General features: G+C 39.0%; 9 protein-coding genes across 9 annotated transcripts; 6 read left to right on the forward strand and 3 right to left on the reverse strand.

Moving 5' to 3' along the window:
- Positions 1-316: 316 nt before the first annotated feature.
- I206_102037 (deoxyhypusine synthase) lies at positions 317-1,851 on the forward strand (the record flags this gene model as incomplete). The annotated part of the gene is made up of 7 exons (XM_019158567.1): positions 317-502; positions 582-808; positions 931-1,123; positions 1,200-1,415; positions 1,485-1,529; positions 1,596-1,676; positions 1,741-1,851. The coding sequence occupies 7 exons, from the start codon at positions 317-319 to the stop codon at positions 1,849-1,851; spliced, it is 1,059 nt and encodes a 352-aa protein (XP_019008313.1).
- A 341-nt stretch (positions 1,852-2,192) lies between these two features.
- I206_102038 (uncharacterized protein) lies at positions 2,193-5,343 on the forward strand (the record flags this gene model as incomplete). The annotated part of the gene is made up of 16 exons (XM_019158566.1): positions 2,193-2,295; positions 2,373-2,412; positions 2,522-2,546; positions 2,628-2,648; positions 2,707-2,750; positions 2,838-2,969; positions 3,052-3,196; positions 3,259-3,351; positions 3,433-3,769; positions 3,826-3,942; positions 4,007-4,326; positions 4,436-4,665; positions 4,727-4,825; positions 4,882-5,020; positions 5,126-5,232; positions 5,304-5,343. The coding sequence occupies 16 exons, from the start codon at positions 2,193-2,195 to the stop codon at positions 5,341-5,343; spliced, it is 1,992 nt and encodes a 663-aa protein (XP_019008312.1).
- Positions 5,344-5,656: 313 nt separating this feature from the next.
- Positions 5,657-7,083, reverse strand: I206_102039 (uncharacterized protein; the record flags this gene model as incomplete). Its single annotated transcript, XM_019158565.1, has 3 exons — positions 5,657-6,604; positions 6,667-6,812; positions 6,933-7,083. 3 exons carry the CDS (start codon positions 7,081-7,083, stop codon positions 5,657-5,659), a joined length of 1,245 nt encoding a protein of 414 aa, XP_019008311.1.
- A 425-nt stretch (positions 7,084-7,508) lies between these two features.
- I206_102040 (uncharacterized protein) lies at positions 7,509-8,094 on the forward strand (the record flags this gene model as incomplete). Its single annotated transcript, XM_019158564.1, has 3 exons — positions 7,509-7,583; positions 7,693-7,798; positions 7,919-8,094. 3 exons carry the CDS (start codon positions 7,509-7,511, stop codon positions 8,092-8,094), a joined length of 357 nt encoding a protein of 118 aa, XP_019008310.1.
- A 561-nt stretch (positions 8,095-8,655) lies between these two features.
- Positions 8,656-9,533, reverse strand: I206_102041 (uncharacterized protein; the record flags this gene model as incomplete). The annotated part of the gene is made up of 5 exons (XM_019158563.2): positions 8,656-8,753; positions 8,821-8,907; positions 9,010-9,099; positions 9,159-9,267; positions 9,375-9,533. 5 exons carry the CDS (start codon positions 9,531-9,533, stop codon positions 8,656-8,658), a joined length of 543 nt encoding a protein of 180 aa, XP_019008309.2.
- A 1,666-nt stretch (positions 9,534-11,199) lies between these two features.
- On the forward strand, positions 11,200-12,231 carry I206_102042 (uncharacterized protein; the record flags this gene model as incomplete). Its single annotated transcript, XM_070202495.1, has 5 exons — positions 11,200-11,311; positions 11,418-11,468; positions 11,553-11,751; positions 11,816-11,891; positions 11,965-12,231. The coding sequence occupies 5 exons, from the start codon at positions 11,200-11,202 to the stop codon at positions 12,229-12,231; spliced, it is 705 nt and encodes a 234-aa protein (XP_070058596.1).
- A 730-nt stretch (positions 12,232-12,961) lies between these two features.
- On the forward strand, positions 12,962-14,002 carry I206_102043 (uncharacterized protein; the record flags this gene model as incomplete). Its single annotated transcript, XM_019158561.1, has 4 exons — positions 12,962-13,049; positions 13,108-13,437; positions 13,523-13,585; positions 13,689-14,002. 4 exons carry the CDS (start codon positions 12,962-12,964, stop codon positions 14,000-14,002), a joined length of 795 nt encoding a protein of 264 aa, XP_019008307.1.
- Positions 14,003-14,262: 260 nt separating this feature from the next.
- Positions 14,263-15,941, forward strand: I206_102044 (uncharacterized protein; the record flags this gene model as incomplete). The annotated part of the gene is made up of 6 exons (XM_070202496.1): positions 14,263-14,509; positions 14,558-14,566; positions 14,617-14,726; positions 14,809-15,011; positions 15,078-15,767; positions 15,821-15,941. The coding sequence occupies 6 exons, from the start codon at positions 14,263-14,265 to the stop codon at positions 15,939-15,941; spliced, it is 1,380 nt and encodes a 459-aa protein (XP_070058597.1).
- A 255-nt stretch (positions 15,942-16,196) lies between these two features.
- On the reverse strand, positions 16,197-23,091 carry I206_102045 (uncharacterized protein; the record flags this gene model as incomplete). The annotated part of the gene is made up of 8 exons (XM_019158559.1): positions 16,197-16,613; positions 16,678-16,725; positions 16,796-16,971; positions 17,033-20,453; positions 20,524-20,809; positions 20,864-22,456; positions 22,522-22,927; positions 22,989-23,091. The coding sequence occupies 8 exons, from the start codon at positions 23,089-23,091 to the stop codon at positions 16,197-16,199; spliced, it is 6,450 nt and encodes a 2,149-aa protein (XP_019008305.1).
- Positions 23,092-23,379: the final 288 nt, after the last annotated feature.

Below are 23,379 nucleotides of genomic sequence, written 5' to 3' on the forward strand. Positions count from 1 at the left end.
TTATGGTGTGGGAAAATATTTGATTATAGAAATATATCTAAGGTTAATTCTTATTAATTCCTATCTATCTTTAATACACCACTAACCTTTGTTATCTTTAAGGCTAGATCGACGCGATATAATATAATATATCATCGTCTGAACCCCAGATTACGTAAATTTTAATTCTGTATGATGTTGTTTTTACTTTAAGCTGGAGTGGAGGTAATTCAATTATTTCTGACTTTTTTGTCACTAATAATCACCTGCTGAAACCGATATTCATAAATATCATATTCCATCCAGGTTCTTGACGTAGACACGCACATTCCTCAAGATGTCAACGGATAATGCTCATGCCAGTGTACTTATGCCTTCAGAAGCATTACCTGAAAATGCAGTTCATGTTAAAGGACCAGATCTTTCGAAACCTATCGATCTTCAGGATTTATTAAGGAGTTATGAAACTATAGGATTTCAAGCTACCGGTTTAGCAAGAGCTATTCAAGTCGTGGAAGAGATGGTGAGAAATTTTCTAAATCCTTTCTTATATTCCCACTTACTTCTTAATAATCTAGCTGATGTAATTAAAATTACTATAGCGAAAACAACGCTCGAATCCTGATGAACCTTTAACATTATTCTTAGGATATACATCAAACTTAATCTCATCAGGTCTTAGAGAGATATTAAGATTTTTAGCTCAACATAAATTGATAGATTGTTTAGTTACTACTGCTGGAGGTGTAGAAGAGGATTTTATTAAATGTTTAGGATCAACTGTTTTAGGTGATTTCCATCTAGATGGTGCGGGTTTGAGGAAAAAGGGGTAAATTGTTTTCTTCTTTATTATCCTGTATATCTACCTGCCTTCAAAAGTTCTGGATATAATTAAATATCTCACAGCGGAGTCGAATTTTTTACTGACTCTGTAATGATCTTCAACTATAGATTAAATCGAATAGGAAATTTATTGGTACCAAACTCAAATTATTGTGCATTTGAAGATTGGGTCGTACCGATACTGGATACCTTGGTAAAAGAACAAGAAGAAGAAGGTACGAAATGGAGTCCGAGTAGTGTGATTAGAAGGCTGGGTAAAGAGATCGATAATGAGGAAAGTGTATATTACTGGTGTTACAAAGTGAGTTCAGATTTCAATCAAGAATCAATACGATTTTGTTTTGCACCTTACTGATGAACTATATTCTGGGTGATAGAACGATATTCCTGTATTTTGTCCAGCTCTTACAGATGGGTCATTAGGCGATATGATATATTTCCACACATATAAATCATCACCTTTACAACTTAATATCGATATTGTAGCTGATATAAGGCGACTTAACGATATGAGCGTTAAATCAAAGAAAGCAGGTATGATCATTTTAGGAGGTGGTGTATGTAAACATCAAATTGCAAATGCTATGCTATTTGTGAGTTCCTCTCTTATATCATACTGATTCACTCAATTGTAATGCTAATTGTCTATCTTCGAACCTTAGAGAAACGGGGCGGACTATGCTGTTTACATAAATACTGGACAAGAGGTAAACTATCTCGCTTCACCTCATGATTTCATTTATGAGCGTTCATGACTGATGGGTTGTGAACAGTATGATGGTTCTGATTCTGGTGCTAGACCTGACGAAGCTGTTTCATGGGGTAAAATTCGAGCCGGTGCGGAGAGTGTTAAGGTAAGCTCTTTGAGATGGTCTGAAGCATCCGTATGATGAATAGGAGCTGATGTATATACGATAGGTATATGCGGACGCTACTTTAGTATTCCCATTGGTAGTTGCAGCTACATTCGGTAAAGCACATTGGGAAGCGGAGGCAGAAGCGAAAGCTCAAAAGGAGGCTTCAGCTTGAGTATGAGGGAGTTGCTCGATATGTGATATGAAATAGATACTAGATCGAGAGATGAGTTGGAAATTTGTATCAACTCGTATTGTAATTTATGCACTGTATCATGCATAACATCAATTGGTACATATAGTAATGTTTGCCTGATTATTGAACCTTAACATCTCCGATGAATTGTGACGCGACTACTCAGTTTACCGAGACCGAGAATTGTACTATACTTTTACCCTTTGTAACCCCAGCTACATCTCATCTTCCTAGTATTGAATCTCTGATAATCAGTTCATACATATTTATACCCATACGATTTGTTCTTTTAGTGTTGTAGTAGTAAGGGGCATCAAAAAATGGCAGGTCAAGGTGTAAAATCTGCTGCGATTCAAATACGTGCACCTACTTCAAATGAAAGTAAAGGTAGAGATAGTCCTATTCCAACTGAGAAGAAACGAGGTGAGTTGAATAACTTATCAAGATGATTTTGGCACTTAAATCAATCATATACTGAATGAATGGTTATTGATTGTTAGAAACTCCTCAGAGGATATGTAGGAATGTAATGATTTATGGGTAAGTTTAATATATCTTCCGTGCATCGCGATCAACATTTCATTAATTTGACTCGGCCGATTTGACTTGTTTTGAAAATCGAAATGAGCTAATGTTGATGAGTATATAGGTATTGCAAGTTTCAAGATTCAGGTGTAAGCTTGAATTTCTCAAAAAATATTAATTAAATCTTGAACGATAGGCAATCAGAAGCTAATATCAATTCTGCTGCCCAGTGTGTATATTACCATCCTCCTGTAAGACGATAATTTGATTGTGTATAATATATGACGAGATTCTAACGATCAGAAATAGCCCGGAGCGGATCTCAATGCAGCTAGCACACCGTTGACAGGAAGGTGATTATTTCTTAACATTAAACTTCACAACATTAAATACGCACAAATATTGCATTTGCTGATTTTAGAAATGAAATACTCTTTCAGCCCAATAGCAACGATCCCTACACTTTTACCTAAAGATACATCTACCAAACCATCATTCGGCTTAGGAGCTGAACACCTTTCTGCGCCTGTTTTCGTACCTAAGACTCCGATAGGGGAAACCTCCTCGCCTAGGTACGTTGTTCAGATTTATCCCTACATCTGTCTGATATATACCCTCAAAACTGATATCTTGACTTTCTTAAATTTCTTAAAGAGCAACAACACCTTCATTAATTCCAGCCAATGTCACTCACTCACCCTTGACTCCAACAGCTACTGCTCCTTCGACCGCAGGAATGACTCCAAGCTGGCCTGCTTTAGGTAATCAAGGGGGCTTACTATCAAGGCAGGATAACTCGGTAGGTTGTCTTTGAACGCTTACAGCCCAAGTGGTCGATACTAATGAATATATTTGACGCAGATGTCATTCGATGATTCTCTAATATCTATGGACCCTTCACAATCTAGCGCAATGGACGGGAGTATGTTCATGCATCAAGCTATACGGCAGCCTGTACGTATCTTTTTAGGCAGGATTAAATACATTGCTTTTCATTATTCATGCTTACATCAATTGAATGTCCCCCACGATTAGCTCGACCAACACCTCTACGTTTCGCCTTTACCTCATCTATCCAATCCGCCAGTCAATCACCATCCTCTACATTCCTTTTTCATCCCTGATGACTTGCGACGTACCCTACAAGCTAGAAATGAAGCAATATATCAAGGTACTCAATCCGGATCGTCAAATGGTCTACCTAACGAATTAGGTATATATCATTCTTTGAAACTCATTCAATCATTAAATCAACCTCATCCTCAAAATCAAAGTCAAAATGCGCCTAGTAAAGTGTATGTTCATCCTGCGCCGGTCTATAAAGCTGTTAGTAGTGTCGATGGTAATGTTTATTGTCTGAGGCGGATTGAGGGTGAGTATATCCTGATTATTAAACAGGATCAACCTAATGGGCTGTGCGTTTGCTAGGCTATAAGCTTGTGAATGAGAGTGCATTCGGTGCAATTGATACTTGGAGAAGGATGAGACATCCTAATATTGTTGGATTGAGGGAAGCTTTCACTACTAAAGCATTTAATGATAATTGTGAGTTAAATCATCGTAAATGTAATTGTTCTGAATGTAGCGTTGATGGAGCAACGGTTCTTAGCTTTGATATTGGTATATGATTACCATCCTCTTTCAACTACAATATGGGATGAACATTTGATACCTAATCCTGCTGTTGCACAGAATAATAATAGTCCAGGACGAGGTAGAACAGGATTACCTATTCAAGAAAGGGTATTATGGTCTTATATCACTCAAATTGCCAATGCTCTGAAAGCCGTACATTCTTCTGGACTTGCAGCGAGGAATTTGGATCCTAGTAAAATCTTGGTAACGGGTAAAAATAGGATAAGGTTAAATGGATGTGGTGTTTGGGATGTATTGGCTTATGATCCTTCCACCCATGTTGGGCATTATCAAGTGAATCAATTTTCTATATCTATATCTCACTTTATCTCCTTGCTTTACCTTGATCTGATTTCTAATGTATATCAGAATCAAAGCTAATAAGTCTGACATTCAATTACAGCAAGAAGACCTTGTTTCTTTCGGTAAATTGATCATATCACTATGTTGTGATTTCTTTCAACCAGGTCAACATCCCGCTTTACCCCTCGAACATATTCAAAGAAATTATTCACCAGATGTAAAAAGTCTTGTAATGTTTTTAATATCTAAACCTTCACCAATGAAAAGCGTTGATGAAGCTATCAAAATTATGGGTCCTAGAATATTAAATGAATTGGATGCAATGCAAAAGTGAGTAATTAAATAAGAAGCAATAAAAATTGAATGCTAATTAATCATTTTGGTTGGTTAGTTATGCGGATACACTAGAATCTGATCTTGGAGCTGAAATGGAGAATGGAAGAATAATTAGATTATTAACTAAATTAGGATTTATTAATGAACGAGCAGAGTAAGTCAAATATTTTATTTTTTGTTTTTTCATTGTACTGAATTATCATATCATAGATTCGAGTTAGATCCAAGATGGTCTGATACTGGAGATAGATATATCCTTAAATTATTTAGAGATTACGTTTTTCATAGTGTTGGTGTGGATGGAAAACCCATTTTAGATCTTTCACACGTTTTAACTTGTCTCAATAAGGTGAGGTTTACTTATTATTTTCTCTGCCGATTCGTTCGCTTTTCTATAATCCTTTTTTATTTGAGTTAATCGGGATTACTAATCAAATATATCAAAACTGTACAGCTCGATGCAGGATTAGATGAAAGGATTATGCTTGTTTCAAGAGATGATCAAAGTTGTTTAGTTGTTAGTTATAGAGAAATAAAACATTGTATAGAAGCTGCATTCAAGTGAGAGATAATTTTATGACCTGTTGTGTATTATGTTCAAAGTATCATACTAACAAATTAATTGATTATAGTGAATTGAGAAATGCCGGTAATCCTATGAGGGTACGATAAGTAAACTTCGAATAGGAATTGTAGTGGGTCGCCCTGTGCTTCGGTGGATGAAGAAATGAGTTTGGAGGTGATCTGTATTTGTCCGATACAACTCAAGGCTAAAAGGGAAGAGAAATATCTTGTATGAAGTGAAAAAAATCAAAATGTCATGCAAAAACAAATCAAAATGTCTGCTGCTATCGCCGCCAATTACACAAATCATCTATTCATTTAATTTGACATGCTGATAATATGATTGATACTTAATACAACATTATTATTTATTTTTATTATAAATACAAATGCAACAAAAATTCAAATTCAATTAAATCAATTAATCATCACCTTCTTCTTCTCTTATTTTAGCTTCTAATTTTTCCCTTTCTAATTGTCTCATTTTAAATAAAGTCATACTTTCAAATTCATCATTTTTTTTCTTTTCATTTAAAATATTATTTTTATTTTTATTATGAATTGAAAGTAATTCAGTCATTGTTGAAAATCTTTCTTGTTTTCCTTTTCCATTTTCATTTTCATTTTCATTTTCATTTTCATTTTCAATAATAGGTAATTCAAAATTAGGTGCAGAATCAAATGAAGGTATTATATTATTAATTGACCCATTTCTATTTGAACCAATAGAATTTTGATTTTGATTTTGATTTTGATTCTGTTTATTCTCTGCCCAATTTATCCATTTTGGTATTTCTCCATTAACAAATTTAACTTTAATTCCTTTTTCAATTTTCCTATTACTTTCATTAATATTATTATTATTATTATTATCGTTTAATGATGAATCTGATTCATGATCTTTCCAACATGCCCAACAACCACTCCAATTTCCTTTTCTAAATTCTATAACTGCTTTCTTTCCTTTTTTTTTCTTTCCATTTAAAGAAGAAGAAGAATGTGGATTAGTAATTATTAAATGTTCTATTGGACCATATTTATTTTCTAAATTTATTTGTATTTCTTCATCTTTTAAAATTGAATAAGAAGGAAAAGAAAGTATAAGTGTTAATGCATTTGAAGTTATTTCAGGTTTTTCTTCATCCACATCTTTATAGGATTTCAAATTGGATGATCCATTTGTTACAGTATTTTGATTTATTTGTGATTGTGAAGATAAATTCGAAGATACAGCAGCTGCTTTACGTTGAGCTTCTTCTAACATTTTTCTACCTGCATCTTTAATTGCTTCTTCTTCTGCTTCTACTTTTCTTCTTTTTTGTAATTCAATTTTAGCCCTTTTGGCTTCTTCTTCTCTTGCTACTAAAGCCTGTACAAAAAGAGATATTAGAGTGATTTCGTTACACGATATATACATATACATAAACTCACATCAACCATATCTTTTCTTTTCTTTTCCATACCTGCATATCTCTCTTTCTTTGCACGATCAGCATCTTGTTTATTATCAATATAGTTTCTTTTAACTACATCAAGTAATATTTCAAGTGATAATGATATTTGTCGAAATTGAATTGCTATATTAAAAAATAAATAAATTTGACATTAGCTTAATTCCATACTTCATTCAACTTTACGAGAAAATCATTTAGATTCATACAACAAGTATTAGTGATTTTGAAATAAAATTAACTTACCTGCTTCAGGCGTTGGATTACGATCAGGATGACATTTTAATGATTTTTTCCTATATGATCTTTGAATATCCTTCTCAGTTGCTTCTCTAGGTACATCTAAGATATTATATGGATCAAGGGCCGCCTCTTCTTCATCCAATATGGGCGCCATCCTTGGATAGACTGCTATTCAGAAAGTCGGAAGGGAACAAATCAAGGTGAAAGAATGGAACTGGTATTATTGTTGAGTTTAACTTAATATGATCTTCGCAATAATGAAATTGGAATTCGCCACTTAATTACGTAATGACGGGCTGATAAGAATCATAAAATAAAAGTCCGTCGAGGATGGGTCGATGGATGACTTTACAGTCAATTCTTGTTGGGTATATCATCTCAATTAATAGTTCAAAATTGAATCAATACAAACGAACGAACCGGAACGAACCGAAAGAGAACGAAAGTGAGAATTATCGAAGCAATTACACGTTGGAGAATTTTGAATTCATTCAAATCCAAATGAAATCTATTTTTTCTTCCTTGACGTCAACTCGTTCTGCATTATCAATACGAACTAAATTATATCCAATCCGAAATATGTCTTCAAATTCAGAGATAGGTAGACAAGCAACTCGAATACCAGGTCCAGTTGAAACTTCAATTCAACAAAAAGTATGTTTTAAATATTAATAACAATCAATATTCTCAATTTTTTTTTAAACAGTAATTCTTTTTTTTTAAAAAAAAACAAAAAGCTAATTATTGTTTCAATTTATTTTAGATAATAGAATCTTTTCAACCTATTTTACTTAGAATATATAATGATTCTTCAAAACATTCTCATCATTCAGCTATGAGAGCTTCAGGAGGTGGTAATGGTGAAACTCGTATGTTTATTATGTTTTTCATAGAATTCAATTTTACATAAGATATATTTCCCTTATCTTTTGAATAACCAATAACCTCCAATTTTCAAATTTATCTTCAATACTAACTCATTTACACAGACTTTGCAATTCATCTTGTATCACCTGAATTTAAAGGTAAAACTTCAATTGCAAGACATAGAATGATAAATGCTTTATTAAAAGATGAATTTGATAATAAAGGATTACATGCTTTAAGTTTACGTTTAAAGACTCCAGAAGAATGGGAAAAAGAAGGTGGTGGCGAGATGAGATAAGATGAGTTAATTGTTTTTGCAATCTTATCATAATTGTTCATTCATTCTCATTTTCATTTTCATTCTATTTATTTGAATAAAGTACATACAGTAATATAGAAAAATTCGAATATAAAAGGTTTATGCCAATTTGTTGTATCATTTCCTCCTGATGCAAATGACATCATCACAACACTCGTATTTGAGGGGGAAAGCTTGAAAAGATGGAAAAATGAATTAGAAAACAGAATAAAAACCATAAGCGAAGGTAAAGAAGAAGACTCAGTCATATGTACAAAGCAATCTACAAAAAAATGACTACGCGAATGTGTCAACAGGTTACAAAGTTGAGGTTGCAATAAAGAAAAAGAAATTTGTATATCTAATTTACATCGTCCCGGTTGCAAGTCATGAAAGCGTGTTTAGCATAATGTGTTGCGCATGATGGAGGCGCAGAGGGTATCGTTGAGTTGAGCAAATAAAAATACCCATCAAGCGATAAAAGACATTGGAATTGAATTTGTTGATGTTAGGCGATCGTTGTGGTATTTTGGGACCGAGGTATTGGAAGCTTGGGCGTCATCACATGATAATGCACTTACATCCACCAACATCATCTTCACCACGATGCGATCTTGAAACACTTGTCGTTCGACCGAGTCCGTGAGGTTTCTTCGGGTCTAAATAGACGGAAAGCGCTAAATCAGTATTGGCGAAAGAAGGTTTATCTTTTAGTCGGGAACGTACCATCTTCCGCTCTGATAGAGAATGATCTAACTGAGATATGTACTACAGTGGGTAAAGAAGGTGAATCGGATATAGGTAAATTAGTTGCTAATAAATAAACAGAATTTGTCAGTATAGAGATAGATCGGAGGAATGGTCTTAAAAAGGTAGAAAAGCGGACGAATCCAATTCAAGAAAAAGCCGACTCACATGATAAAGTCGAATCGTCCTGTAATATCCTACCTGCATGTAAGATTCTGAGGTAACTTGGAGATGGTGGTTGAGCAGGATCAGTCCAATCTAGCATTTATAAACGTTAGCAAAATCATAGATCGCCGATCTAACTTGTATTAACTAACCGGATGGCCAAGAACTCCAAATCAGTTCTTTCGTACGTCCCACTGTTATTTCAGGCTCGAATGATAAGACTTTACTTTGTCCAGATATAAGAAGCACTTTCACATGAACCTAGAGAATCTAATAGGTTAATATTGACTCACTTGGCTTTTCCAATACAAATATAGAAATATGAAGAGCGATTGTGGGGATTCATGGAAAGGGGGAAATTAGCTTACCTTTGGTGTAGGTAGTATAGTTGGATTACTATGTAGACTCTCCACTTCGGTTGACTGAATTGGCGCTTGTTGAACAGCTGGATCTAGAGGGTGAGAAGGTTCTATGGATGTTGGAGTAGGATGTATATCCACCGTTGGGGCTGATGTTGGATTCGACATAATGATATTTAGTGATATTGTTAGACTGGAAGGATAGGGAACTATACACTGTAAGAGGGGAATAAGCTCGTCAGGACATGAATAACTATGTATTGTGCTATATGAGAAGCAAGTAACAGGTGAATAGGATGTAGGAAAAATGATAAAGAAATGATAACTAACATGTGTCTCGTTGTAATTGTGTGAAGTGGTCCTAACAGTTGCCGTCAATTTCTTATTTCGGCATATGACGATCGAATTGTCATGGAACTGTTTATTTATACACAAAAATCTATTCTAATTCCTCCCCTTCTTTCCAAAGCTCACTACGACGAATAACTAATTGCTAAGATGATGATAGGCGGATCGATCGTTTTGAGCTGAGGTGTATAGGCGACTTTCCAATGTCTCTTTTAGAGTATACGAAGACTGGACTTGAAGTTGAAGTGAATCACCGGATGAATCGAGATCTGAGACAATAGTTGAGAATGAGAAAAAAATGAAGCGGGATTTGCGATTTTGTCTTAGTAGGATATGAAGTTTGACTCAAAACCCCTTTGTTTCATCGATATTCACTTTGATTATTATTTATATATAGTAAAGTCAAGGATACGATAGGTTAGGAATGAGAAATAGACGTAAAAAGGTAGATACCGATGCATGTTATTTTATTCGGAAGAGAATGAAGCTGAAAAAGAGAGTATTCAGGGTAAAATAGAAATAGACGGGTCATAAAGAGGATTATATCAATTAAGAGGGCCCCGAATTATCTCCTGTACACGAAATAATACCAAGTTCTCATGTCAAGCTGTTCAAAGTTCTGAATTGTCTATTTTGCTTGCTTGCTTTACTATGCTTCTTTATTGGACTGGACTGCGCATTTTATCATTTTATGTACGGACAAGCAGATGATATATACACAATATATGAAGTGATAAAAGCGTACGACGCCGAATTTTGCTATACGGGTATATCATATTACCTGTTATATTCTTCTCTTATTTAGCAAAATTTAATATAATAATTGAACCGTTTCTCCATACGGCATTAACGGACCGACGAACAACATTCTTTTCTTTCGCTTTGATTTTATATTTGGGATATTTGATATAGACCAAAACATCCGGAATCTACCGAAGTTATACCTCAATTGATTTTTTGGCGTTATTTAGACTATTTTTTCAAGTCTAATATATAGAGTAGCGACGTGGCCCCGGCTTGTGAGAAGCGAAATTTCAGATCGCTTTCGGGCAGAGCCGACATAATGTAAAATATCAAGTTTGAACGATGATCTTATGGATGTCAAAGACATTTTGACCTTGACCAACGAATTTTCTATGTTAACAATGTCTTAGAAGATAATCCTTCAGAAGCATATGACATCGTACACATCGTCTTCGAGATCTCTTCGCTATCGTGGCACTCAAACACTTAGCTCACTTCGATCCTTTCTCCTCGTACGAATGAGCGATAATACGTCCATTGTCGTTGGGGTGGTGGAAAGCTTCTTTAAGCTATGTATTACTAGTCTCTGCACAGAGTCGTGTACTCAGACAGGGGTCCTAAGGCAGATATGTTGTTAATATATGTACTGTCTTTGATTGGTCAGACGCATCTTTTCGCTGTCCATCCCTCACCATATTAACTAGTCGAATCAGCGTCTCTCTCACATTGTCACCTTGATACCATGTCCCAAACCAATTCTGATACTTATGAAGACTTGGGCTGCTCTCTTGTGGCCCGTAATACCAATCGGTATGGACAGGTTTTCGATATCGTCTCTATTCACACTCCCTCAGGTAAGTCAAATGAACAGGACCACATTTTGTCGCGGCAAGGTATCGACTGTGCGCCGTGTTATGCAGTATTGAATCTGGCTATACTGAGATGTCGTGAGTCTTTCAGGTGATTTAAAGAGCCAAATATATACTTTGGTTGACAGAACTGGCAAAGAAGGTAAGTCACTTACACCTGTTCCGTGTCGTTGACAACTCTTATGACATTCGTCTTACACCTTGACGTTGTACCAAATTGCTTCAGATTTCTTGACCAAATATATAGTGGGTGACAATGAGGAATCGTGGAGATCCTATGTCCTGTGCCAGCTCAGCAGCGCTTTCGACCCAAAGTCGGATGGAAAGAAAGTGGCATCTGGATTAAATGTATGGGCAGCTATTTTAGAAGGAAAGGTCAGAAGTTTGATGACTTTCACTGACCTGATATCCTCAGCCGAATACATGTAAGTGTTGAATCCCATATATTCATCGGCTCAAGTGCAGAATTGATACTTATTATCTTCTCAGAAGCGAAGCAGCAGAGTATGGAATGCAAATGGCCGCGACTGCTTCTGAAGAAATAAAGAAATTTACAGATAATGAGGTGAGCATGCGTTACTATTTATAGAGACATCAATCTATTGTGTCATATGAATCTTTCTAACCACTATTGATAGCTTGGCCCATGGGACGAAGTTGCAGCTCAGCGCTATCTAGGCAAGAGAAAATTTCCCAAGGCAATCGTGTTGAACTCCCTCGCGACCGCAAAATCTGATCGATGTAGGGGATACGCCAAGTCACTTGTTTCCAAGCTCAATGATTACTCGAGCCAACAAAAAAAAGCAGTATTTGTTGTTGCTGACCAACATTCGGTGAGTGCAATGGCATCCCACCCTTTCTCGTTTCGTGTTCAAGCTGACAGATCCGAAGCGGAAAATCTATGAGAGACTGGGGTATGAAGTATACCTTACCAAAGACTTTTCTGTCAATGGTCAAGTATTGAAGTTCTTGGCACTCTCTTACAATGATGAAGATCCTGCTAGTTGTTCATGCACCACCTTATGATGTACAATCCAAGCGGGTGAACAAGCTTACAAATCGGTTAGAGCTTAGGAAGTTTAACGCTACACTCATGCTGCTCCTTTCCACAAACTCACCTAGGACCCAGTATAGCCATTCATTCATCTATATGCATATACTACTTGATCAAAACGAGCCTTGAATCGGAAGCACATTGTTTGCCCTTACATCTTTTTGAATGATATACGGGATGATTTCCAGACGAGTCATGTCGTATTTCAGAGTTGTCCGATCATGAAGCAGCTCAAAGAGGGTCATAGGGTTCAGATGTGGTTTTGGGTCTCTCTGAACACCCCATGTGTATCGGACCTACGATGAAGCCGTACAGCATTGTGTGTCTACGGTACTCAGCGTCCGAAGCTCTCGACTTTACTACATACTCTTGCCACAAGCCAACCCAATTTTCTGATTTCACTATATATTACCACGTGGCAATCTCGTAAAGTCCTAGATGCTTTCGTCTTTTTTCCGAAATATCGATAGATGCGAAGTTCACTCATCTATAATTCACGAACCGTTCTTATGTTGTGACATGCATATTGATAATTAGTACACTTTCTATACACGTTTAAACCCCTTGAATCGTCCCCAACAATGTCTTTGCGTTCTTCCATACACTCTCTTCGCTCCGTATCGGCTGTACCGCGAACTGGAGCGAGGAGCTTGCATAACTCCTCAATTGGTATGTACACATTTCAGCGCTGCAACGCAATTTGGTATAGGCTGATACAACATCATAGCACTACGAAAAGCTCAACCAAGTCACGTAGCAGCACAAGCATCTGAAGAAGTAGAAGAAGAGGATGAAGATCTTTTCTCATCAACACCTTCAAGTACATCTAATTATACTCTTGACAAATCCGCTATAAGACAATCAAATATATTTACCATCCTCAAACACTCTAAATTATCTTCAAAAGAAAAGAAAAAAGATAAAGTATCTCTACAAGCTTTAAGACAAGTTGTAGCTTGTAGTGAAGCTGAAGAGGCAGAGGAGCTGAAAAAAATAGTTCGCGCTTGGAAAGTTGGTGGTCTCACAGTGAGCAAAGCCACCGCCAGGGAGATCGTTGGTGAGTATACGTCGTGTCAAATTAGCGTTCTGCTACATTAATAGGAGTATTCACGAGCTGTGGCTAATTTATTATGTATGAATAGGTCGATTGGTCAATCTTGGTAAACCGCAATTGGCTTCAGAATTGGTTTCGAATAGAACCCAATGTGAGTATAAATAATTGCAGGATCTCTGCTCTCCCCCGTTAATCGTCATTCATCGAACTTCTCTTGCAATTATCCATTATGCTGATGTATAAATGCATTGCAGACGGTCTACCGGATCTCGATCAGCCAACATTGATAAAACTTCATCAATCCCTTGTTTCGTCCGCTCTTCCCCCTCCTCAGCTTGCTCCTACTCAACCTGTATCACCTACTCTTGCACTCCTGCGTTTGAATTTAGCCTCACAAGCTCCAGGCTTGTCGCCTGAACAGATCGTCTCCAGTGTTACTTCATCGCCTAAAGGTAGACAATGGAAAGCTACAAAAACCGTAGAAGGATGGGCTCAAGAAGCTAGGGACCGTCTCGTTGCTGCTGGAGGACCATGGGCTGATGCCGCTAAGAAGATACAGGTAGCTTGAATCAACCATACGAACCATTTACGATGACAGTTCATTACATGCATTGCATCTTTTACAGATCTGTATGTAGCTTGCTAAATATTCTGAAAGGTCGGCTAAATCCGTACGGTGGAGGTCGTCCGGAACATGAGCGCGAAGAAGACCAAGTAACAAAGACCATCTCCCTTATCTCGAGTCGAACTAAACAGGAGCAAAAGCAATTATACTTGTATGCACATGACTTATGCTTTTCCACTTATAGACTGCAAACTTGACACAGTATGACAATCCCTTCCAATTTCCTCACTGCTACTGAGACCATCAAACTTGTATCTCAAGGTGATTTGACCGTTGAACAAATCGCGTTAGATCATATCAAGCGATACGATGAGCGACAAACTACAATAGGAGCATGGGTATATATGGATCGTGAGAGGGTTTTAAGTGAAGCTAGAAGACTTGATAGTATTCCAAAGGAGAAAAGAGGACCTTTACATGGTACTGTGCTAGCTGTGAAGGATATGATGAGTGAGTTGAACCTTTTTGCAAGTGGAATTGGGCTGACAATTCGTACAGACACACAAGGTAAGTGTTTGATATAGAGCTCAATCACATGGGCTTGACAAATGTATTAGATATGCCCACTCAGCACGGATCACCTATATACAAAGATAGTCATCCTGGTGTAGATGCAGCATGTGTAGCAATTTGCAGAGCAGCCGGAGCTTTAATTTTCGGTAAAACAGTGAGTTCGGTATGAACAATCATTATTCAATCGGTACTTCTTCTATCACAATTCTAAAGCTCTTCTCTCACTTCTTTTATAGCATACAACCGAATTTGCATGTTCAAGTATAGGTCCTAAAGGATGTGGTAATCCTTACGATATTACACGTACTCCTGGAGGTTCATCTTCAGGTTCAGGAGCCGCAGTACGGGATTTTCAATGCTCATTAGCATTTGGAACGCAGACAGGTGGAAGTACTATTAGACCAGCTAGTTTTAATGGTATTTTCGGTATAAAACCTACGTGAATAAATCATTTTTTATCCTTTGGTAATTCCGTGAATGAAGCTAATTAATAAACAATAATTAGATGGGGTGCAATTTCTACTTGGGGTTTAAAACCTTATGCACCTACTTTAGATACAGTTGGTTTATTCGCACGTTCAATAGAAGATCTTAAATTATTTTTATCAATTTTTGATATTCCTTCAAATATTCCAAATTCAATTTCTATTTTGCAGAAAAAACCTTTATCAAATTGTAAATTCGCATATATAAAAACTGATCAATGGGTAAAACCTTCTTTTGAATTATCTAAAACTTGGGAAAAATCTTCAATTTTATTAAAAGAATCAGGAGCAGAAATAATTGAATTGAAACTTCCAAAAGAATTTGAAGGAATAAGTGGTGGTTTAGCTTGGATAATTAATAAATCAGAAGGAAAAGTATCATTTCAAAATGAATTTCAAAATCAAAATCAATTATTATCAAGTTTTATTCATAATGAAATATATGATAATTCAGAAGAGATATCTAAAAAGAAAATTACAGAAGCATATGATAAAGTAGCTTCACTTCGTCCTATTATTGATGAAATTGCAAGTCAATATGATGCAATAATTACTCCATCTGTAGAATCAGAAGCACCTTTAGGATTAGGTTGGACTGGATCACCTAAATTTTGTGCAATGTGGACTAGTTTACATGTTCCTTGTGTACATATTCCCGGCTTTGCAGGAGATAATGGGATGCCAATAGGATTGACACTTGTGGGACCAAGGTTAGTCAATTGATTCGTGTTGTCTGAAGCTTCAGCTGATGCAGAAGAGATAGATATGACGAACAAAGATTGTTGAGTGTAGCCGAAGTAGTAGCTCAAGTATGGGCTAGAGCCGATGAGGATAAACTCAATAAAATACCTGTGCCAGATGGAGTGCGACATCTCACTGTATAAAAATCAGGTTCACTGGACGGAAGGGGTGGCTTAGAGGCCCTATATATTTGGGCAGAAGCGAAGATCTGACTGCCCGCTGCTTATCTGAATTGAAATGAACACAAATGCATCTATATTACATATCAATACCTAACAAAAGCAAGACAACCTATATAATAACCATATACCAATGCCAAAAACCTTAAACACCAAACACATATTGAGCAGTTGCTCATTTTCTTTTCAAACAAACTCCGCTTGCTCCTTTAAAAACTTTTAAGCGGATGCAGCTACACTGATATTTTCCACGTCTACACCTTGTGAGGAAACTTCAAATTCGCTCGTAGCTCTGCTCGAGGCATCAACGATTTCCTGAGCGATCTTATTAACGATAGGTGGTGCGATCCATTGTCTTCGCTCCATACCACCTTGAACTGGTAAGTGAGTACCGGTCATCAATAATCGATCAACCTCCTCAGCTACTTGTCGTCCTTCTCTTATACCCCAAACAATCAAAGATTGACCTCGTCTACAATCTCCTGAAGCGTAAACACCTGGTACACTAGTAGCGTAAGATCCATTTGGTGTCTTGGCGTTTCCTCGAGCGTCTAATTCGACTCCGAGAGAAAGCATGATTTCCTTTTGTGGGCCTAGGAAACCCATGGAAAGCAGACAAAGTTGGGCAGGGTAAGTCTAAGAGAACAGCCGTTCATTAGCTGCTGAGTCTGCCTTTGGCAGCGAGACGATGTCAACTCACCTTTTCAGATCCGGGCACCTTCTCCATGCTCCATTTACCGCTGTTATTCTAGAATACAAATGTAGATCAGCACGAGATTCATGAGGGCGAGCATCCAACAAGCGAAAGTGCTACTTACAGTCCATTCGACTTTAACGGTGTCAATTCCTGTCAATTTCCCGTCTTCATCTTTATTGAATTTCAATGATGAAATACAGTATTCTCGTGGATCTTTTGACCAGATAGCCAATGTTTCAGAGTGGGCGTAGTCTTGTTTCTTGACTCGAGAGAACAAAGGCCAAGGGTTATCGGGCGCTATATCATTATGGAAATGAGCATACAAGTCAAAATCGTAACGAGTCGTACTAAGACTTACCCCTAGTTTTGGGTGGTTCAGGCAAGAGCTCGAAGTTGGTAACGCTCTTAGCTCCCTGTCGGATGGCAGTACCAAGACAATCGTTTCCTGTATCACCACCACCGATGACTACAACGTCTAAGCCTTTAGCGTTAATGTAGCCAGGAGTATCCTCCCCGAGAGCTTGAGTAGGGTTACCAGTCCATGTTTGAAGAGCCTTTGTTGCTGGAGGGAGGTAAGACATAGCTTGATGTATACCGTCAGCGTCTCTTCCTGGGAGGTTGATATCTCTGGCAGCGGTAGCACCGACAGCGAGAATAAGAGCGTCGTGAGCAGCTTTGAGGTCGAGTGGGTCGAATTTGGGATCCATTCCAACATTGGCATTGGTAACGAAATTGACACCTTCAGCAGCCATCAAATCTACTCTTCTTTGTACGATAGCTTTATCCAACTTCATGTTAGGGATACCATACATCAATAAACCTCCTATTCTATCTTGCCTTTCGTATACTGTTACTGTATGTCCAGCTCTGTTGAGTTGATCTGCAGCAGCTAAACCAGCAGGACCAGATCCAATGATAGCTACTTTTTTACCAGTTCGATGTTGAGGTGGATTTGGAACCATCCAACCCATTTCGAAACCTTTATCGATGATTGCACATTCAATACTCTTGATTCCTACTGGTTGTTCATTTATACCTAATACACAAGCAGATTCACAAGGAGCAGGACAAACTCTACCTGTAAATTCTGGGAAATTGTTGGTTTTCAATAATCGGTTCAAAGCATCTTGCCATCTTCCTTCGAACACCATTGTATTCCACTTAGGTATAACGTTTGCAATTGGACAACCTGTATCGGATTGACAGAAGGGAATACCACAATCCATACATCTTGCAGATTGGTATTTGAGTTCCCCTTTATTGAGTCGAGTAGAGATTTCTTTCCAGTCCTTTACTCTCTTTCGAGGTGGTCGATAAGCTTCATTAAGTCTTTTGTACTTCATGAATCCTCGAGTTTTGTCGACTTTGGCGAGCTTTTCCTTAGATGTTGAATCATCCATCATGGCGTCTTCGACATCTACGATAGAAGGTTCGGCGGGTTTAGGTTTGGGTGAAGCTGTTGGAGAGACGAGTTGAGATGTAGATACGGTGAGTGCGTTGGCGTCTCGAGGAAGGATAGGATCGAATCCAGTAGCAACAAGATCGACTTGAGAAGCAGTGGTGGACGGAATGAGGTCGATGACTGATTGTCTCTTCTTTTCTTCGGCAGCTCGAGCAGCTTCTTCATCCAGTACACGCTTGTAATCGAGAGGCATGACTCGTACGAACATAGGGAGGAAATGGTGGAAGTTCTTCAGGACACGGTCGGCAATTTCGGATCCAGTAAAGTGTCTGTGGTCTTCAATCAAGCTTCTAAGCTCGGCGACTTCTTGAGGGTCGGAAACAGGTCCCAGTTCAACAGTACCGTTGTTTACTTTTGGAGCAAACGAATGGGCCATGTCGAGGACGTAAGCAATACCACCAGACATACCGGCAGCAAAGTTTCGACCGGTAAGACCAAGAACAACAACTCGACCACCAGTCATGTATTCACAACCGTGATCACCAGTTCCTTCTACTACCAGAGTGGCACCGGAGTTTCGGACAGCGAATCGCTCAGCAGCGATACCTCGGATGAAACCTTGACCTGATGTAGCACCGAAGAAACAGACATTACCAATAATGATGTTCTCTTCAGCTTTGAATGGCGATGTCTTTGGTGGGTAGACAATCAATCGACCGCCTGATAAACCTTTTCCAACGTAATCATTGGCGTCACCTTCAATTTCGATGGTAATACCTGGAGCAAGGAAAGCACCAAGAGATTGACCGGCAGAACCTTTCATGTTGATGTGAATGGTATCTCTTGGAAGACCGGCTTCTCCGTATCGCTTAGAAACGTGATAAGAAAGGGTTGTACCCAAAGCTCGATCAGTGTTGACTACATCGCAATCGATAGTGACTGGAAGACCCTTTTGAAGTGCAGGCTCAGCTTCATCGATAAACTTGTTATCAAGTCGGACGTAAAGTTTGTGATCTTGAGCTCGGACTTTGTAGGTGGCTACGTCGCTTCGAAGCAAGTGAGAGGGTTTGAGAATAGGTGACAAGTCAAGATGAGCGGTTTTAGGTGTTCGCAAAGATTCGTCAACCATCAGCATATCGGCTCGACCAACCATTTCGTTGATTGTTCTGAAACCGAGCTTGGCCATGATACCTCGCAATTCTTCAATGACATAGTAAAAGAAGTTGATAACTTGTTCGGGTTGACCAGCGAATTTGGCTCGAAGGGCCGGGTCTTGGGTAGCGATACCAACGGGACAGGTGTTTTTGTGACAAGCCTTCATCATGATACAACCCATAGCGATAAGGGGAGTAGTGGCGAAACCCCATTCTTCGGCACCAAGCAAGGTGGCAATGGCGATATCTCTACCGGTTCTGATTTGACCATCAGTTTGAACGGTGACTCTTCCTCGCAAGTTATTGAGTACCAAAGTTTGATGAGTTTCGGCAAGACCAAGCTCCCAAGGAAGACCGGCATATTTGATAGATGTCCATTTGGCAGCACCAGTACCTCCATCGTGTCCAGAAATGGTGATGTGATCGGCTTTGGCTTTAGCTACACCAGAAGCTACGATACCAACTCCGACTTCAGATACAAGTTTGACGGAAATCCTAGCTCGAGGATTGGAAGCTTTAAGATCGTAGATAAGTTGTTTCAAATCTTCAATAGAATAGATATCGTGATGAGGGGGTGGTGAAACAAGGGTGACACCGGGTGTGGAGTGTCTTGTTCTACCAATTGATGCTGATACTTTGTGACCTGGCAATTCACCACCTTCTCCCGGTTTAGCACCTTGAGCCATCTTGATCTGAAGTTCATCAGAATCAGCGAGATAGTTGGAGGTAACACCGAATCGACCAGAGGCAACCTGTTTGATAGCAGATCGTCGTGAATCCCACACAGGTTTGAGTTCCATGGCATGTGTGTAGTTTTGACTATCAGCATCGGCTCCAGGTCCAGGGATTGGTAGCGATCTTTCAGCATCTTCACCTCCTTCTCCGGTATTGGATTTACCGCCGAGTCGATTCATAGCCACAGCAAGGGTAGTATGGGCTTCCATGGAGATGGAGCCGTATGACATAGCTCCGGTAACACATCTTCGAACGATTTCGTTCCATGGTTCGACTTGCTCGATAGGTACGGAGGTACCATTATCAAAGTTGAACTCTAGAAGACCTCGCAAAGTGGCTCGTTTGATGGACTCTCTTGAGTTCTTGGAGTAGCTATCATAAGCACTTTGGTTCTTCTGTCTGACGGCATCTTGGAGTTGAGCGATGGAAACGGGATCGTTGATTCGCATTTCAGATCCTTGTCGGTAGTGGTATTCACCACTTTCGGGCTGAAGGGAGAGTCAATGACGTCAATTACACTGCACGATACAATATCGGCACCAGTAAAAGTCGACTTACCATTCCGGGGACGGTAATGGTCTCTCTTGAAGGCCAAGCTCTTTCGTGGAATTCGAAAGCATCCATAGCGAGGAGCTCAAATGTAGCACCTTGTACTCTGGAAGCAGTTCCAATGAAGCATTCCCCAACTACTTCTTCGTGAAGACCAAGGATTTCGAACAGTTGAGCACCCTTGTATGAGGCAAGAGTGGATACACCCATTTTGGAGAGTACCTTGAGCATACCCTCGGCCATGGCTTTCATGTAGTTCTCGACGAGTTTCTCGGCGGTTTGACCGTCTTTAGCCCTATAGAGCGAGGTGAGCGATCTTCCAAGCTTGATTGGAGAATTAAACACTTACAATCCCTCGGAAGACACCTTGTAGATCATTTCCATGATCAGCCAAGGACAAACAGCATCTGCACCGTATCCAACCAGAACACACATATGGTGTACTTCTCTAGCTTCACCAGTCTCGATCATGATTGCGACCTTAGATCGCTTCTTTTGTTGAACAAGGTAATGGTGTACTCCTCCAACAGCTAAAATAGCTGAGAGAGCGACTCGATCCGAACCTGTAGCTCGATCAGAGAGGATGATTGATCTGAAGCCTGCATTAACAGCGTTTAGAGCCTCTTGTCTCACTCTGTTAAGAGCATTTCGGTATCCTGGAAGACCCTCCCCTTTGTCGAAGGTGATGTCAATAGTGATGGATGGCCAATCAGAGTGAGATGTTTTCATGTGTTTCAACGCATTCATCTCTTGAATAGTGAGAATAGGAGTTTTAAGATGAAGTTTGTGTAGTTGAGTAGGTTTGATTTCCAGCATATTACCTTCAGTTCCGACCAAAGTCTCGAGGGACATGACGATTGCTTCTCGGATAGGGTCGATAGGAGGATTAGTTACTTGAGCGAAAAGTTGTCTAAAGTAATCGTATACTGTTCTTGGTGTAGTCGAAACACAAGCTAAAGCAGCATCGTTACCCATTGAACCTAAGGCTTCATGCCCATCTTGAACCATGGGAAGCATGAGCATACTGAGTTGTTCGATCGTATAACCGAAAGCTAACAACTTAGGATCGGTACTAAGTGGGGTTTCATCGATCTTGACTGAGATGTCTTGGAATCGTTGAACTCGTCTGACGACTTCAGGTAATCGCATGACTTGAGATTCGACCCATGCACCAAATGGTTGTCTTCTAGCAGTAGTCATCTTGAGTTCTTTATCATCTACGATTCTACCTTCTTTGGTATCGACCAATAACATTCTACCGGGCTTCAATCTTCCCTTTTGAATGATCTTCTCAGGTTCGATAGAGATTGTACCAACTTCGGAGGCACAAACCATAATATCATCAGATGTGACAACGAATCTACAAGGTCTGAGACCATTTCTATCTAAATTCGCTCCGCAGTATCTTCCATCTGAGAAGGTGAAGAGTGCAGGTCCGTCCCAAGGCTCCATCAATGATCCTGCCCAAGCGTAAAATGCCTTCTTTTCAGGTTCCATCAGATCATTGTTTTGCCATGCTTCAGGTACAAGCATCATGACAGCTTCAGGAAGAGTCAAAATTCCATTGACAACCAATAATTCCAGTACATTATCAAATGCTGCTGAATCAGATCCACCATCCTCGACGATAGGGTAAAGTAAGTCAAGCTCATCTCCGAATTTTTCAGATGTAAGGTTACCCTCTCTAGCTCTCATCCAATTCTTGTTTCCTCTGACAGTGTTGATTTCACCATTGTGAGCGGCCCATCTCATAGGCTGAGCTCGATCCCAAGATGGGAAAGTATTGGTAGAGAATCGAGAGTGAACAAGGGCGAAATGAGATGCGTAAAGAGCGTGATTAAGATCATGGTAATAGTTGTAGACTTGGACAGGTGAGAGTTGACCCTTGTAAATGATGTTGGAGGGAGTAAGTGAACAGATGTAGAAGCCGGTTTTGAGAGCACTATGGATCGAGTAATTAGTCCTGTATAATGGGAATCAACCAAAAAATGGGATCACGCCACTCACATTTTGTGTGTAGCTTGCTTTCTCAATACGTATAATTGTCTCTCGAATAATCTGTCATCGAATGGTCCTTCTTGACTCTCCTCTCCTGTACCATAGTGTTTCTCAAGAACAACAAAAGGTTGTAAAATCTTAGGTTCTTTGCTCTTTGAAGCAGGACCAAGAATAGAATTATCCGTAGGTACTTCTCTCCAACCGAGAACTCTCAAACCGAGTGTTTGAGCGATTCCTTCGAAAGAAGCTTGTTGACTGGCAAATTCTTCTTTAGAGAAGAAGACATTTCCAACGGCATAAGTACCTTGAGCAGGAAGTTTAGAAGAGAATGAATGGGCTGATTCTCTAACGAAAAAATCGTGAGGAATTCCAGTCATAACTCCCGCACCATCACCATCACGGGCATCAGCACCGGCTATATTCGTAATATTGAATTAGCTCTCTCCAAATCCGTTCGATTGAAATTGGTCACTCACTGGCCCCTCGATGGGTCATATTACAGAGAATGTTTCTCGCATCGCTTACAATCTTATGCGCTGCATGTCCTTTGATGTGACAGATAAACCCGACACCACACATATCGCGGCGCCGGCTAAGTTAAAGGAGCTGTTAACGTGAATAAGAAATCAAGATGGATCAGCGTGGTGTTTCATAGCTTTGAGATATATTTTCGCCGATCGATCGATTCAATACGCACAGAGTTAAAGGGGTGGGTTTAAGTGTTCTTTTGAATTTCTACCTCAGAGATAAGAAAAGATAGAGCCTTTGCGTTCTTTTGTCCTAAATCGATCTCGAAATTGGATCTTTTTGTACTGATTTGTGATTTTCACCTTTGACAAAGCTCAAAATAATGATGAGAAAGCTAAC

The sequence above is a fragment of the Kwoniella pini genome, chromosome 2 (assembly GCF_000512605.2).
Source record: "Kwoniella pini CBS 10737 chromosome 2, complete sequence".
Lineage (NCBI taxonomy): Eukaryota > Fungi > Basidiomycota > Tremellomycetes > Tremellales > Cryptococcaceae > Kwoniella > Kwoniella pini.